A 17,847-nucleotide genomic window follows, 5' to 3' on the forward strand; every position below is an offset into this window, starting at 1 on the left:
GCATGATAGTGATCAAACCGCAACTGTGCAGAGCAACAGATGTGAAAGGTTCCATAGACCTGACATGGTATTCCATGGTATCAGTCACTGATATATTAATAATACTGACAAGATACTGTATCTAACAAATGTTAATTATTAGTTTTGAAAAAGCTGTTGCATTACTGGAACGCCACCAGAAAGTTGGGTTTACTTATCTACTCATTTTGAACGTTATCATCTCTTTTCTAACTCAATCTTGACACTCTGAGAGATCCTCTTGTGTGTTTTTCCACTTTAATCTCTTAAGAGAACCAGTTTCCTTTGCAAGTGTCCAGAAACAAATTGAGATTTGTGCTTCCTGAATCGAGTCAGATGTCAGTTTTCAACGAACAATGCAAACATCACAATGACAGTATGATTAAAAATGTCATATTATTCTGCCCTGGGACATGTATATACAACCTGTTGTCTTGCTCAGCCAGTAAGTGTTATATAATGATGCACGTATCTGTGTATGAACGATTTATTTGACTTAGATATTGCTGTAACAAAAAAGCATCAGTCAGAGACAAGTCTTGATACAGTCTCTGCTCATGTCAGATTTAAAAGGGAATGCTGTGAAACTGCATTCTTGGCACACTGTTGTGCAGAGAAAAGGATTTCAGTTCTTACTGTTTAAACCTCTAACATTGTTGGATACATATGTATTTACTGTAGGTAAGTAGTTATACTGTATAGTTTTATGCAATGAAGGAGTTAATTACATCTACTCTGCTCAACTTAATTCAGTACAATAGGCATTCCAAACATTCTGCATCTGTTACACAGCAAGTTTACCTCCATAAGCATTCCACACAAAACTGGATAATCGTAAATCTATCATCACATCTGCCCAAGTATGTAGAGGACATATTAAGTGACCTAACCCTGTATTATGAAATGATTACTTTTAAAGTAATCAATCTACATGTGTAAGATCTATTCTCATCTCTTTTAAATCCATTGTCTCTTCCTTTAAGAGTAGTGTATTGTAGATTGTGTCTTAACTACGAAACAGGTGTCAAGGCTAGAGCAGTCAGTGAGGCCACTGGTCCTTGAGCAATATGTTGGGCTGGTTGAAAGGGACTGAAGTATGCCTGGTATCTGGATTAGCTCAGGTATTCTGCCCCACAGCAACATGGAGCAACGACAAATGTAATAAAATTCCCTTCATAAACATTCATCCCCTTTGACAACACTTCTACACTACAGCTATCATTACTGACATTAAAGATAAAGTTCATATGGAGAGGAAGGTCAACCTAGTGTAAAACTCAGCGGTTTCTCTTCCTCAGAGATGGAGGATGTAGTCAGACCTTTTACTTAAGTAAAGTGCCAATACAACAATGAAAAAGTACTTATTAAAAGTAAAGGTCCTGCATTCAAAATCCTACCAAAGTAAAAGTACAAAAGTATTATCAGCTAAATATATTTAAAAATGTCAAAAGTAAAAGTATGTGTTCCACACATACTTTAAAGACTGCTGCTGCAAGTAATATATTATAGCATTTTATTGTTGTAGCTGGTCCAGGTAGAGCTGGTTTTAACTACTTTATATACAGCTAGGATTTAGTCCAGTGGTTTCCAACCTGATAGGTTTAGAGGGGAAATATCCATTTCATGGAACTGCTAACTCACAGACATTTGAATTGTGTTAAGGGGCCCCGTATAAACTCTGTAAAGGTTTTAGGCATTAGAAGTAAAGTGATAATGTTCTGAAAAATAATGTCATGAATAGTTTGTGTGTGTCAGTAAACATCATCCAAAGTGCAGGGAACAGATAAAACCTAAATCAAACAACATTTGCTGTGACCACCCTTTGCCTTTAAAACAGCACCAGTTCTCCTTGGTACACTTTGCACAGTTTTTCAAAGTACTTGGCAGGTAGGTTGTTCCAGGCATCTTGGAGAACTTGCCACAGTTGTTCTGTAGATTTATGCTGTTCCACTGTCTTCTGTCTCTTCATGTAATCCCTCCATGATGTTGAGATCAGGGCTCTGTGGGGGATACATCTGTTGCAGGATTCCTTGTTGTTCTTGTCACTGAAGATAGTTCTTTGACTCTGGCTGTATATTTGGGGTTCTTGTCGTGCTGCTATACTCCGCAGAATCTGAGGACACAGAGAATTCTAAACACTCAACATAGAAAAGCCTCTGCTCAGTCCAACGGGTGAAGCTACTCAACACACTTCTGAAGACATAACCAGTCAGCAGTCTTATTGCCACATTCTTAGGTTTGCATGCAGGTAGGGCATTTTCAGTAAACACTCAATTATGCATTGTGCATCTTTTCAGCCAACTTACTACGTGACACATTCTTTGACTGTTGGGTTGAAGCAACAGACAATAGCTGGAAGATGTGATGCAAACACACTTAATACAGCTTGTCTATACTATAGGAAACTCAAGACTTAACCCAGGATTCACTTCAACAGTTGCTTTATTTAAAACTATTAAGAAATAAAGGTTGATGAGAAATAATTGACATACATGGTATGTTTAAAAGCTTCACTCCCACACAGAGCAATCAACACTGGTTAAAACCTTCAAAGCATCTATCAGAAGCTGGTTATTAAGTTCATGTCTGTCTGAGGTGAGCTGGCCAGAAGGTTGTCTTTGACTGGAGACATGCGTTTTGACTTTTCTTCCTTACAGAGATTCATCTTCTGGGAATCTCTGAAAAACACAAGCAGCATGGTTTTAGAAGTGTTCCATCAGAAACTATATAAAACTAACTACTGAAAAACGTTCTGGAAAAATACTGTTGGCTATAGACTAGTAGATTGACAAATAAAAGGAAATTGATTGATTTTTGATTTTTCCAAGAGAATATATTGAATTCAGTGATATTTCTGTGACCAGTAAAAAGCTGACATTTTGCTCTCATCAAGAAGGAAAGATAACATTTTGAAGGAAAGCACACATTTTTACATAAAATAAATATTTATCAGTACCACTTTGTAAGAAACATTTATACAGGGTTTAAAAGCTGTAACAACAGATCATTTACTTTTACTTTAAAGATCACGTATAAGTTACTGATAAGAACAACTTCTGGGCTGCAAAGATGTGAAAAATGCTTCGCAATAGAGTCATTAATAGGCAAGCCATTAATACAGTAAGAGAGGGTAATGAGTGTCTTACTATCTAATAAAGCCGTGAAGTCTGCAAATATAAGTGTTAATAATCCTTAATTAAAAGATTCACATTTGTCCATTTCTGATAAGTTGACAGCAAAATTGTGTGAGAAATCTGCAATTATAAATGTTAAAAAGTGTTTTGAACAATTCATCAGGTCTTTAAGTATAAATGTTAATTATTATTAACTGTTCATCAAACCGTTCACTCAAATTGCAATTGTCCAATAAAGCTTAAAGTTCACACTACACGATTTTGGCCCTGATTTTCCACTCCAGATCAGAGGGAATTCGGCATTCGCTTGCTATTTGTGAACTGTTCAAAGACACAATCCCAGAGACTCGTCGATACATGGCAGATACCCGAAAGACATCAGGTAGGCTTAATATCTGGACCTTTTTGAAAAGTGTTATGACCCAGTTGTAAATGGCAGAGTGCGGTGACAAGCTACAGCCAATGAGAGCGCAAGATACAGGGTTTGGGGAAACCCAGGGGAGGAGTTTCACAACGTAATAAAAATAAATTAAAATTACAATTAAAATTAAATAAAATGGACAGGCCAAGTTCTTGATGGTAGAACATGAAACATTGTATTTACTCTCTGCTACAAATATGTGTTGCCTAGCAAAATAAAAGAACTGTTATTTATAATCTTATATAGATATTACCCGATAAATTACATTACTTGTAAATATATTCCTAATATAAAAGACAAATGCTCTTTCTGTAATTATATGGTGGAAAGGCTAGAACAACAGTTTATTCACCGAATAATTGTGACAGTGTTTTGGGCTGATTTTCAATTGGATTTTAAAACGTATTTTGAAATTTCACTTAAAGAACATGATTTGTTATTAATATTCAACAATCCTAATTTCTACACCAATGAACAGTATGTCATTAAACTACTTTGGTCTTGCTTTAGGCTTTAGGCTTGAGCCTATCCCAGCTGACTCTGGGTGAAAGGCAGGGTATACCCTGGACAGGACATATAGAGAAACAACCAGTAACGCTCACATTCACACCTATGGGCAATTTACAGTTGCCAAATTAACCTAACCTGCATGTCTACGGACTGTGGGGGGAAGCCGTAGTACCTGGCCAAAACAGGGTTAAAACCCAGAACCTTCTTGCTGTGAGGCGAGAGTGCTTACCACTGCACCACCGTGCAAACAAAACTATTAATTTATGGAAACTCTTTATTATAATTGATTAAGTAAACCTCTTGTGTGGATTCATATGTATGTTATTTTTGTTGTTTTCAATCTTTTCTTTCTCTCTTTATGCATACTTCTGACATAGAACTAAATAATCTTTATTTTTTTCCCTTTTGTTTTTAACTCTGTTTATATTATATTGTATGCCCAAAATGTTGTGTTTACAAAATGTATTGTTCAAAAATAGTTTCTCATTAAAAGGTATCAAAAAATATATATATCTTCACGTATGGTAGTGAATCAATTCTTGTGTCACTTCTCGCCTTTGTTTTTGTGACAAAACATAGTTTGGAGACCAGACAGACTCATTGAGGATTCCTCCTAGGGAAAGATCTTCTTGTGACCCCTGTTGCTGATCAGTTATGTAGTGTACAAACCAAAACGATTTCAAGATTCCTGATTACAAGAAAACAAGTTGTGTACAGTACAGCTATGTGACGATTTTGAAAGTCATGTAGTGTGAATTTAGCATTATCAAGTAAAAAATTGATTAAACATTAGATGTATTTGTTCTATTATAAACCGAATTGTTAGCATATCTGGTTGACTATCTTACCAGCTACAGAAGTAATCAAGTACATCCACAGCCAAGAAGCACATCATTAACTAAATTTTTGGGATTACAGACTATGTTAAATTTTTCCCTACTACATGTCGGTCGGCCCTGGATGTCACTTTATTGGAATGCAGGCTAACATCAGCAGCTCCATTCTGCTCTGTATTGGATTTGGGAAACATTACAATCCAGGAACTCCAGCCAAACTTGTCATGTGAGGTAGCCTAACATTTTCCAAACCCATAAATTAGAACTGACCTTAAAAGACATTACATTAAAAGTGAAACATACTGTTTGAAAACATAAACAAAGCATAACTCTAAACTCTGTTTTTCTCATCCAAGTCTTTAGCAAAGCAGCCAGGCAGGGTTGTTAGAATTAAATACGGGGGATTTTTTTTAAAGGTCCTGGAAACCCAGAATGTGTTCTTATTAATGGCCTGATCAATGTTCTATAAAGCATTAGTACATCTTAATTAAATATTAATTAAGTCATTAATTACTCCTTGTAAACCCTTTTTAAAGGGTGACTTGTTAGAAAGTGCTATCTCTTTTTTATAAGGGGATGAATTTCTGAGATGCCTTAAGCTGAGTTCGCAAGGTGACCTCACTTGATGACAAAATGCCTGCAACAGTTTTAAAAGTATGTTACACAGTTCCAAGTATCTGAAAAATAAATGTTCATTCCAGTCACTACTACAGTAAATGATGGCACTGATGTATAAAATCAGTTGTTCTAGTCACTGTTTGGGCTGCAATGACACTGTGTATCAGACTGCAAACGCCAAGATGTAATATGATAATCAGTTAGTATAACTTAATTGCAGCTTAAAAACAAACAAACTTTTGCATATTTCACAGGGTCACTTAATAACCAGTCGGAACTGAATAACAAAGCTGTTCAGTAATGTAGTAACTAGTGTCTAATGTAGTTAGTAATGTTAATAAAATCCAGTATACTGTATATTGGTCGTATTTATTTATGCGCTTATCAAGTCATGATTTTCAGGTCATTAATGTGCAATGGAAGATAGACAGAAAAAAGATAGGCATTAATGTGGATGAAGAATGAGGCATCCAGCATGTTTGGAGCCCTCACTCACTGATTAATACAACTGCATACCATAAATTGTTAATGAATTTATGGTATGCAGTGGGCTCCATAATACTCTATGATATTTAGTAGACAACTTTCCTTTGAAACCAAATTTCCAGAATCATGTAAAAGAAAGTGATCAGAATTATACTCAAATATTCTATTCATTTGCAAAATAACTTGAGTATTTATCTTTTACTTTTTGTAGCTGAAGTTCTTCCAGAGGCTGCTGATGGTGGCCTGGACACCAGGGTTGTTCTCATTATTGGGGAAGGAGACTTTTTTCCCAGAACCCACAGTCTTCTTCCTCAGTCCACTGGCCCTGGCTGGGCCCAACATTTGCATATTTGCTGCTCTACCCTGTCTGCTGGACTTTGGCTTTGACAAACCTGAAACCTAGAGGCAGAAAGACCGTGTATAGGGGACAAGATTAAAACACAGAGGAAAATGCACAGTGTTGTACTGCTGTTACAACCAACAAAATGCCTTAAAAGTCATTTTTTCTAAATCACTAATTTAATAATCCGCTGCCACTCTATCCAGTGTCTTTGTGTTGTAGGGGCTTCAAAGGCCTTCACATGGACTCAATTTCCTGCAATCCTCTGCCCTAGTGAGCTGGTATAGAAGGATTTATTTAGAGACTTCATTATTGGTATAATTATTTAGATTGTTTTATTACCCAGCCTTACCTGGCTGTATCTTAAAAAAAAAAAAAAAAAAATTACACCTGCTAACACCTCTAAAGCTCATTGATTGCCACCTTGTATTTCATGTAGTGTAAATGAACAACTAAATCATAAATTCAGCTAGATTACAATAGTATTTGCGATCATAGAGCTGCATTAAAATAGTATTTGCGATCACAGAGAGAAGGAGGGGACAGCCATGAGGTTTAACTCCCTGAGACTCTCTCGCTCCCTCTCATTAAAAAAAAAAAAAAAAAAAAAAACTACTACTTTGCTGTATATATATGTTAAAAGTCATAGTCATTCAATATTAATTTAATCTTTTTCAGAAAAAAAGTTTCCATACTTGTCTTTATTGGATAGCAAATAGTATTCAGGCTGACAGGAAACAAAGGGAGAGTGAGGAATATGACATGAAACTAAGGTGGCTGGCCAGAACTGAACCGAGGCCTCTGCATTTATGTGGGATAAGTCTTAACCATTTGGCTATCAAGACGGCCCGTTAAATATAAATTTTAACTCAATGACAAGTAAATATAAGGATTTATATACATTATACATGTCTTTACATACACAGTGAATTTCACGAATCAGAGATGTGAGTTATGCTGAAAAAACCCCTGTAAAGCTAGTATAGCAATGAAAGACTCCTGAGTGAGATGCTCTTGTCAAAGAGCCAGTGGACACTGTAGGCACAAGCAGGATATTCAAATCAGTCTCTCTTTCTCTCTCTCGAACACATACAGTCCTGGTTGAAATTATTGGCACCCTTGAATTTGAAGTACAGAATTTAGAACACTGCTTTACACAATTACTTTCTCACTTTTGATTAATTTAAATTAGTTCCTCAAACAAAATATAAAAACAAACATGATTCAACTTCAATTTTCAGTGTTCACATGACCTGAATTAACCAATGAATGGTAGTTTTGCTGCATTAAAAGGGGCTGATTTTTTTCCGTTTCTTTTTCACAATGGTGAAGAACAGAGAGCTCTCTGAGAGCATCAGAAATGCTATTATCAAAAAAACATGTCAAATCCAAATGCAACAAGGCAATCGCCAAAGATCTTGTAATCCCTGTTTCAGCAGTTCAGAATGTTATCAAGAAGCATCACAATCATAAAACTGTTAAGATGTTTCCAGGACGTGGTGCTAAAAGAAACTCAGTGAGAGAAGTCTGTGAATGTTAGTGCGGATTGTGGAAAAACAATGTCACACAAGACATCTAAAGAGCTTCAGGCTGACCTGGACCAATGTGGAGTGATGGTTTTCGCCCGTACCATACTTTGCACAATAAACCAATTACGGCTCCATGGGTGAGGGCCAAGGAGGACACCACTATTGACAGAAAGGCACAAATAGGCAAGACTTCTGTTTGAATAAACTTTCATAGATAAGAGACCGTCTCTCTGGGATAATGTTCGAAGGACAGATGAAACCCAAGTAGAGCTCTTTGGGAATGCAGTGCTTCGGTTTGTTTATAGGCGACGAAATGAATCCCATAAGAAAAAGAAAACCCTAACTACAGTAAAACATGGTGGAGGTTCTATCATGCTTGGAGCTGCTTTGCCGCCTCCAGTACTGGAGGCATTGAATGCATCAAACAAATGATGAAATCAGAAGATTACCAAGGCATTTAGAGTGAGATGTGCTCCCCAGTGTCAAAAAAATAGGTTTTGTGGCGAAGACCCTAGGTCTTTCAGCAGGACAACGACCCAGCGCAAATATCCAGCAGCACAAAAGAATAGTTGAAAAGGAAAACATAGACTATTTTAAACTGGCCAGTAATGAGTCCTGACCTAAACACCATTGAAAACCTTTGGAGAACTGAAATCTGCCATTCAGAGAGTTTGAAAGCATAGCAATGAAAAAGTGGCAGAAACTATCAGCAGACGGGTGCAAGAAGCTTCCGGATGGCTTCAAAAAATGTTTAGAGGCTGTCATTGTTGCGAAAGGTTCTGCAACCAAATATTAATGAAAGGTGCAAATAATTGTGTCTGGGGTCCATTTTGTGTTTGTATTATTTCACTATTATTCGATTTGAGTTTTGTTTTTTTTTAAATTTTATTTCATTCAGTAACCTTGGGCATATAAATATTTTGATTATACAAGATTGGTTAATCTGCATGTATTTTTGAAGATATTCTAAATTCTGTACTTAAAATTCAGGAGTGCCAATAATTTCAACCAGGACTGTATGCACGTAGTGTCATCAGTCTAACAGGGATTCAGCATTTGTGCCCTGTTATACTTGAATATAGTACTATAAAATGGTATTGACTGAATGATTATAACATTATATGAACCCATCCTTAATTTACTAGATTTTCCATTTATTTGGATCAATTAAAATTCCCAAAATTTATGGTTATTCTGTTATCAGATTGAATTTGAGTTAAAGTCTGAATTACTTACTCTGTAGAGTTTTCTTGTACACAAACATTTATGCTCACCAAAACACATTGTGTGCACCCTTGAGGTCTTACAAGCTTGTTGAATGCATTTCCTTTCTGAATGTTATTAAATGTATATATCGATAATTATTGATATCGATCAATATGAAAAAAAAAAAAAAACACTGTAATAGTATTTTGGCCATATCGCTCAGCCCTAGATCCAGGCCAGGTGTCAGACATAAGATTGATATCCATTTTCTCTTTCTTTCAGAGTTTATGGGTTGGATGATAATATTTTATGGTTTATTTCCTTGTCAGGGTGGAAAAACATCATTCCCAGCACATATCCAATACTATCAAGGAACACGTAAACCCATGATAATGAAATTCATTAGTGGTCTGTAGCTCTATAACGGAGGCTGACTCAATCCTTGTCTACTGTCTAATGGTAAAGAAAATAGTAAAGAATTAAACCTAAGATAAACCAAAAATCTGCAAAATGTTTGATGTAACTCAGGTACTAACCCACCTTTGATCTCAGAATGCTGGGCTTCTTATCTACTTTTGTTGAGTGTGTGGGACTCTGCTCTGGCCCAGAATCTGTGCGTGAATTCATTTCCTGAGGAAGCACATGAAAAACACATGTAAGATCACAAAGCCACGCTACCAAAATAGCTTTTTGCCCACCCTCTCATGAGCCATGAAATTCTGATGATGATGTATGTTTAACGGCTGACCCAACTACAAGGTTTGTATGAACGTACGAATGCTGATGGACATGAGGATGGTGCATCTCCAGAGGGTCTATAGGTCTTTGGAGAAGAGGAAAAACACTCCTTCTGATGCTGAAATTGCTGCAGGGCGGCCAGGCCTGAGGTCGACTTAGGAGTTTTTGATCGTTCCATGGAAGAGGAGCTATCTGACCAGTGGAACAGTCTGAGGCCTTGCCTGGCTGAACTGGGGGATGTGGTGCTAGGTGATGTAGTTGGGCTGGGGGTGTCCACAGATGAAAAATCGGGACCATCGCTGTCATTGGTCTGGATGGTGGGAGAGGACTTCTTCTTAGTAGGACTGACAGCTGTGTGGTACATACCATGAGGTAAATCCTCCTGAGCCGATTCCTTAGTGCTCAGACTGGCTGCAGAATTGGAACTGATGAAGAATCTGCGTGTGGGAATAAACACAATCACATTATAATGATATACAGTGTTAGCCATAATGTATACTAAAACTGCATGACTAAGAGAAAAATTATTACAGTAAATTATGTTGGCAGATATTGTAACCAAAAGTACAGCCCTTCGTTTAAAAGGAATAGTTCAACATTTTGCAAAATATACCAATGTTTAATATGAATCTCACATCTGAGTGTTAAGCATAGAGCTGGAGTCAGGATGTGATTACCCTAGTTTACCATAAAGACTGGAAGCCGGGGGAAAGAGCTAGTCTGGCTCTCCCCACAGTTCAAAATTATGCCTTCCACCACATCTAAACCTGTATAATTAAAAATATATATCTACATAATTAACACTTGGTATCATGTTTGTTTAAACTGTACACAAAGAGAAACAAAATAACAGCAACTTGTAGTTTTAGGGGGAGTTACATGCTGGAACTATTTCTTGACAAACAGCAGTATAGCCATCCACCCAATACTTCTGTGCTGCATCTCTGGCTACAGGTTTCGGTCTTTGTACAGGTATGATGATACCAAACCTGGCCTAAATTAGGTTGGCCTAAATTAGGTCATGAGGGTGAAGTAGATCCATGAGATCCATCTTTTATTTCAAGTTCAGCTTTGGTGAACTTCGCACTTTTGACCAATAGCAAACTGCTTTGACAGTGCTGAGCCAGAGTGTCTAAAACTGAGGACACTATCCTAGCCCATTAGTACCCACTTTTATATTACTCTGTTCTGCTGGAGTATAAACTGCTCAGCAAAAAAGGCATGGTTTGCATTTATGAGAAAGGAGTCAAGGGTACAAACAGGTCTCTTAAAAAAAGTTAGTTTTTCATCTGTTTAGCAACTATGCTAACTTACTAACTGATGGCGATATAGCTAACTTGGAGGGCTATTGTGACTGGCTGTAGCATGCTGTAGCTGTTTGCTTTCACGAGGAGACGAGGCTGAACTGCGCCATCACCTTCTGGTGTGACCAGGGCCTTAGAGATTTTTGCAGAAGCTTTTGTTTTTCATTTTGTACAGTCATGTTAGCTTTTACTCTGTGCTTCCAGTCGTTATGCTGAGCTAAGCTAACCTCATCCTGGCTAACCCCAAGGCTAACCACATCCTGACTCCATGTCCATACCTAGTGCACTGGCACGAGATTATCAATCCTCTTATCGCACTCTCAGAAATAAAGTGAATACGCTTATTTCGTCACATCTAAAACTATTACTGCAAATTAACAAGATTATTTTGCTCTATTTTTGAACCACCAGGTTTTTCCCCATTTTTTTTAATGTGGATCATCTGTCAGAGCAGCTGCTACATAATCATATTTAGTCTCTAAATCTTCTGCTGTCCTTATTTACAACATTCAGATAACAACTAATTACTACTGTATAACCTGAGGTGCAGATGCAATTTTCATAGGAGATTTTTTTTTTTTTTTTTTTAAATCACAGAATCTTCAAAATTCAGATGATTAATTTTTAGAAATTAAAGCACTGCTTTCAGAATATCAAGGCCAACCAGTAATCTCTCCAATGATTTATTTACCAATTTATCTCCACCACACAAATTCATTAAATTATGTGTTTAATGTTGAGCTAAAATTAATCAACTTAAGTAAAATTTTATGACTGTAAAAAGTCAATCTCCAATAGTAAAAAATTCATACTGAATATTTGTCTGCATACTTTATGCATACAATACTACAGTTAAACTGTTTAATTGCTTGTGTTGTTTACCCTAAAGTTATCTGTTTTATACTTATGTCTTGTCTAGATTAGTCAATAATGACTTGTCAGCAAAAGGGATCCTTAGATGTTGCTGAATCCATTTGATATCACCTGCTGCATGTGGCCTTGCCTTCCTCCTCAGCTTCCTGGTTCCTCCTCTGTAGCAGGGTGGCAAAGCGGTTGCATGGCCGGGACTGGCAGGTTAATGTTGGCTTGTCAGGCTGCTGGTCTGACCTGGATCGTTTCTGACTGGAGGAGGAGTACTGCTGCAGCATGTCCCGGTCTGATATACTAGAGTCTATGGGAGAAAAAAGACAAGTACAGTCCTGATAAAAAAAAAATAAATTAATTTAAAAAAGGCGATGTATAAAACTGTTCATCATATCACTATTATTCACTTTTTGTATAAATATGTCTTTACTTTCTTTGTCATAATAGGCTATACACTGCTACTTTTTTCAGTTTTTTCCATTTCGCTTTTTTGTATTATCCTCCTAGTATTTTGCTGCCACTGTGACTCAGTGTCCTTTAAGGACTTTTTCCTTAAATTACAGTACCTGCAGATTTAATTTCATAAAAAAATAACAGTGTTGAAAAAACACTCCTGAGTGTGGTTAACCTGTAATGACCAAAATAATCTAGTTAGATAAAACCACACAAACATCTTTTCAATAGTTTAGTCCATGACTATGATAAGTAGAATTTTTATGTGTAGATGATCTATAAAATAAAAACAATAAATTGTTGGATTTCATTCAATCATTGTCAAACAAAATTGATCAGTTTAGAACCTGTGGATCTACTGACAACATATAATTGAGTATATTTGTATCAAATAACATGTAGCAATCTAGTTCACCTTGTCTTGGTCTTTTCACCTGCAGCTCTCTGCAGGGCAGCCTCAGAGCTTCTAGGCTGATGACTCTCTCCTTCCCCCTGGTGGAGGGAGACCTTTCTGAAGAAGCATTAGAATTGGGAGGGGGAGCAGAGGCTGGCTTGTAGCCTCCACTCCAGATACTATGCCCAGTGGGGGCTGGTAAGTCATTCCAGCAGTTACTGTTGGGTTTAGATAGCTGAAAAGACATTTACAAAGTTAAATGCAACACTTCATTTTGATCATCAGGACTCCTTTAACTGATTATGATCTGATACCTGTGGAATGGGTTTGTCTGGGCTGAAGTCATCTATTGTCTCCATTGTGTTGATGTCAAGGTTTCCTAAGGCCATCTGCAAGCCTTTGTCATCTCCTACATTACTGGATTCAGCATTATCAAGGATAGAACAGCGGAGGATTGAACTTAATTTGCATTTCTAAATGAACTAAAATGGCACTTAGTAGACCGCAAACCTCCACCGAGGCCAAATATGAAAAATGCCCTATCTCGCGATGGTCAAGAAAGTGACAAAAATTTCCTTGATCTGCGCCTTTAACCGGATCTGAACCAAAATCTAATGGGTTTTTCCATGGCGCATACCCCCTCCCTCCACCAACTTTGGTGCAAATCTGTTTAGTACTTTTTGCATAATCCTGCTGACAAATAAAAAAACAAACCAACAAACAGACAGGTGAAAACATAACCTCCTTGGTAGAGACAATTATAACTAAGGGTGTAACTAAATTTACAGAGGTAACACTTAATCAGGTGTGATTCAGGAAAAGAGGATACAGTCCAGCGTAGCTGAGGGTGGCTGGGTCAATGTGTTCTGGGTAAGGGTTGAGGGGTACAACCTTCTTCCTGACAGGATCAAAGACCAACTGGTAGAGGAAGGTGTTATTGGCTCTGAGGAATCCTTCGATGTACTGTTCAGGCACGTCTAGCTTTATCTTCAGGTACTGGCCCATCTTTCTGATCACCTGACACAGCAATTGTATGGAGAAAGTTTAAGCAATATTTATGTGTATGCTTTTAATTGCATACCAACAATATGTATTTTTACACTTCATGCTTATTTTGCATTTTTTTGTAAAATTGGAACCCTCATGTTGCGTAAAACTTCTTGTGTAAAAGTTGTCCTTTCATATTCAATTGTAAATGTCATTCCTAATTCTAATGAATTTATCCTTGTATTATATTAATAACACTTTCTCATTTGTTTAATCAATTGTATTCTACTGTACAGTTATTTCCTTTGGACTTCCTCTGAATCACTTGGATTCAATGTTTCTGTTCATAACATGTTTGGAATCGACATTTTATTTAAAGTGAGCCAATGTAAGTTTACTTGAACGGTAGCATTTGTGGCTAAAAATGACAATTATGGGATTATTATTCATTTTGAAATGTACTGCAATAGTGCAAAAGTAGAAAAGAGTCCTAAATCTGACACTCTTTTTAACTTCAAGTAGACTTGCAAGCTTGGTCAACAACTGATAAGTGAGCTTCCTCCGTGACAACTGAGCAAACTGGGATGTGATTGAAAGCTCCACAAAAAGTTGGTTTTGAGTTAAGATTATTTTGTCAGAGTACTATTTCCAAGGCCAAGAATGAACTTTCACACCGAAGAATCATAAATTTAGTAGACTCTAAAAATGGTGATGCCATTTTTTCAATGAGCTGATTGGTGAAATGGAAGAGATTTTTGTCTGGGTTTTAGTCTGATGACCTAACCATTATTTCATCGGAAGCAGGTGTACAGCCTGCATTGCCACGTTGATCTGTGCCTCTTAAAAGTAAGGCACCTTTGGAATCCAAAGTTCAAACAGTAGTTACCTTGCTAAATGCTCAATCCACTTCAACTGTTCTCACCTTGACGATATCAGGGTCTTTGGCCAGCCGAAGCAGCTTGCAGGCCTTTCCCAGACCAATGCCATGCAGAGAGGCTAGATAATCGCAGCCAGAGAGGATGCACATGTACCGAAACTTCTCCTCTGTGAAAACATTCCCCAGGGTGCGACAGCGGCCCAGGTTACTTTGGTCTATCTCCAGACCGTTGCCCTGCTTGTCCATTTTGAGGATCACCTAAATGATTGTGAAAGATGACTGATTTATGAGTAGGGCAATTGATTTATGTTTGGGAAATGTTTGCTTTCATTGAACTTATGGATTGCTGAAAACATAACAGTCACTGCACAAGCACTGACCAAGCACTTTGTCATGTCCAATATAGTTTGTTGTTTCTCTCTCCCATTGACTTGGCACTTCCTTGTTGTTTTTACCATAATACACAAAGTAAGCACTTGTACCCTTCTCCGCCCATGAAAAATTTTATCTATTTTGAATGATGATAACTCCTAATAACATCACCCATCTCCATACAACCATCAGGATTCCTCCATGTGCAGTCCAAGCTGTAGGTATTTGGACAGTTACACATTTTTGTTCTTCAGGCTCTGATCTTCAGCACGTTCAATTTGAAATACAATAACCACATTAAAGTGCCAAGTCTCAGCTTTAATTTGAGTCGGTTTACATCAGTAGAGAAAGAACTGTGTGGGAGATATTGCACTTTAAAACACATAGTGCCCACATTTTAGGGGTTCAAATGAAGTTCACATGAAGTCAAACAAAATCACCATATTTCATATTTAGGGTAAAATCCTTTGCAGTCAATTACTGCCTAGAGTCTTTGACCCACAGACATCAGCAGACACTTTGTATCTTCCCTAGTGATGCTCTCCCAGAACTTCACTGGAGACACCTTCAGTTCTTGCTTGTTGTGGGTTTTCTTTGCCTTTACTCTGATTCTCAGCAAGTAATGACTTTTAATGCATTTAACTGAATCTGAGCACACAGAATGTCCCTGTATTCATCTTGCTGCTTCCATCAGTGAAATCTGTAACGAATGTGCCAGTGTACCAGTTCCAGTGGTCGCCCTATATCTCCAGGCTATAACAGATCCAACGCCATGTTTGACAAATGAGGTGTTGGCTTTGGGTCATGAGCTGTTCCTTTTTTCTCCACACTTTCCTCTTTCCATAATTTTAATAGAGGTTGATTTTTGTTTCATCAATCCACGGAACTTTGTTCCAGACCTCTACTGGTTTCTTTTTGTCTGTTTTTGTGAACTGCAGAATGGCCTTTCTGTTTTTGAAGTTTACCAGGGGTTTAAATCTTGTGGTGAATCCTCTGTGGTTATAGTCCTGAAGTACTTCTCTTGATCGTTGACAAGGAAACTTGTACACCTACATCTGCACTCCTCATATTGACAGACAACTCCATCTCAATCTAAATGACAACTCTCAACTCTCAGTCAACTCTGAGCCATGTGTGAGCTCTTTTGTGCATGAACAAACATTGAAATTACACAGCCAGGTGTCTATTTACTTTTGAGCCCCTGCAATTTGGGCACTGTGTGTTTAAAAGGCTATATCTCATACACAGTTCTTTCAATATTGACATAAACCTACTCAAATTAAAGCTGAGACTTGGCATTACAGTACTTTATATCAAATTGAGTGCGCCTAAGCACAGAGCCTGAAAAGCAAAAAAATGTGCAACTGTCCAAATATTTATGGTCTGGTCTTTATATACAGTAAATACTGTGCATATTCAGCTGGAAATACAGCCCCTGGGTCTAGTACTTGATACCTTTTTGCAGCCAAATGCCAGCAGGTCAGAGTCTTCTGTGATGACAGCCTGGGCCAAACCAGATTTAGTGAGGTAAGCAAGCTGAGCATCAGCTTCATATGGAGCCACCACACAGTCCACCCCTCTCGCCCTCGCAGCCTGGTTCAAGAAAACACACACACACAGGCGCACGCACGGTCACACACGCACACACACGCACGCACACACACGCACACACACACACGCACGCACACACACACAAACATATCTTGTTATACTTAACTTCACCAACATGCAACATTGCTGCATGTAACCATAAAGCCTGAAATAAAGAACATGAAAAAGATTTTTAAAAAGAATAAGATTTTCCTCATATTTTCAATGTTGCCAAGGATAGTATGTAACTTATAAGAGAGACTGGAATGGGCCCGTACTGGGTTAGCTGTTTAAGTGCATTCATACTCATCTTCTACAAATATACCTTGAGACTTCAAAGACTTTCCAGTGAATCCAATTGGTTCAGTATTATCTAATCTCTAAAATTATTGCTGGACGGCAAATATTGTCCTTGCTTTGCCTCCCCTTTGCCTTAATTTAAATATTCACTTATGAACACTAGTGGATCAGAAAACAATGTGTTCCTTCACTTGCCTGTAATCGATACAACATATACTATATACACACACACACTCTTATATAACTGTGCACTGTAAGGAGATGGAGGACATCTAGACCTGCAGATACCCAACAGTGTGTTTAATGCAAATCGTTATCTTAGGGGAAAGGTAGAGAGAGCTGAGACAAATTCATCCTGGTACTGAAATGAAGGAGAAGACTCCCCTGGTATTGAGACGTGACACAAACTGGTGTTTTCCTAATAATGACTATATTGATGCACCAGCCATGCTTCAGCAATTAGACTAATCAGAGAGCCCCTTGTGTGGATACTGACCAATCAGTAACATTCCATCCCTCTAGGAGGAGCATAGTGTAGGAAGCATTATATCCCATCAATGCTCGTTACTAACTTGTCTTCTCTCTCCCGTAGTTTTGTGCTTTCTCATCTCTCTCCTCTCTCCTCCTCTTGCTTTCTGCAGGTGTTTCTGCCCCTGGTGCTGCAGAGTCTGGATCGGTGACCGCAAACCACCTATTTCCCCCATGATCCTGCTCAACACCCACTGCTTCAACTATTATGATTATCATTAGTTATTATTATTATATATATTTTGTTTTATTAGTATTATTATTCACCCTATTATTATATTAGTCTCATTATTATTTTACATTTTTATGAGGTACCTCTCTCTCTTTCTCTCAACCCAGCCC

General features: G+C 37.7%; 1 protein-coding gene across 3 annotated transcripts in view; it reads right to left on the bottom strand.

Annotated features, from left to right (window-relative positions):
- Nucleotides 1-560: 560 nt before the first annotated feature.
- Nucleotides 561-17,847, bottom strand: part of exo1 (exonuclease 1) — a 31,396-nt gene continuing 14,109 nt past the window's right edge. The window contains exons 5-15 of one of the 3 annotated variants that reach the window (XR_005708404.1): nt 16,543-16,680; nt 14,761-14,973; nt 13,681-13,868; nt 13,166-13,268; nt 12,873-13,086; nt 12,125-12,311; nt 9,874-10,273; nt 9,639-9,728; nt 6,226-6,422; nt 2,511-2,696; nt 561-2,131 (exon numbers count right to left, since the gene is read on the bottom strand). Coding sequence is in view for 2 of the 3 variants with exons in the window: in XM_040139660.1 (XP_039995594.1) it covers nt 2,579-2,696; nt 6,226-6,422; nt 9,639-9,728; nt 9,874-10,273; nt 12,125-12,311; nt 12,873-13,086; nt 13,166-13,268; nt 13,681-13,868; nt 14,761-14,973; nt 16,543-16,680 (1,848 nt within the window). In the remaining variant the exon portion in view is untranslated. Of the gene's footprint in view, nt 2,132-2,437; nt 2,697-6,225; nt 6,423-9,638; nt 9,729-9,873; nt 10,274-12,124; nt 12,312-12,872; nt 13,087-13,165; nt 13,269-13,680; nt 13,869-14,760; nt 14,974-16,542; nt 16,681-17,847 lie in introns of those variants that run through there. The other 2 variants (XM_040139660.1, XM_040139659.1) reach the window with 2 other exon arrangements.

This window comes from Xiphias gladius, chromosome 11 (genome assembly GCF_016859285.1).
Source record: "Xiphias gladius isolate SHS-SW01 ecotype Sanya breed wild chromosome 11, ASM1685928v1, whole genome shotgun sequence".
In the NCBI taxonomy this organism is placed as follows: Eukaryota; Metazoa; Chordata; class Actinopteri; order Istiophoriformes; family Xiphiidae; genus Xiphias; species Xiphias gladius.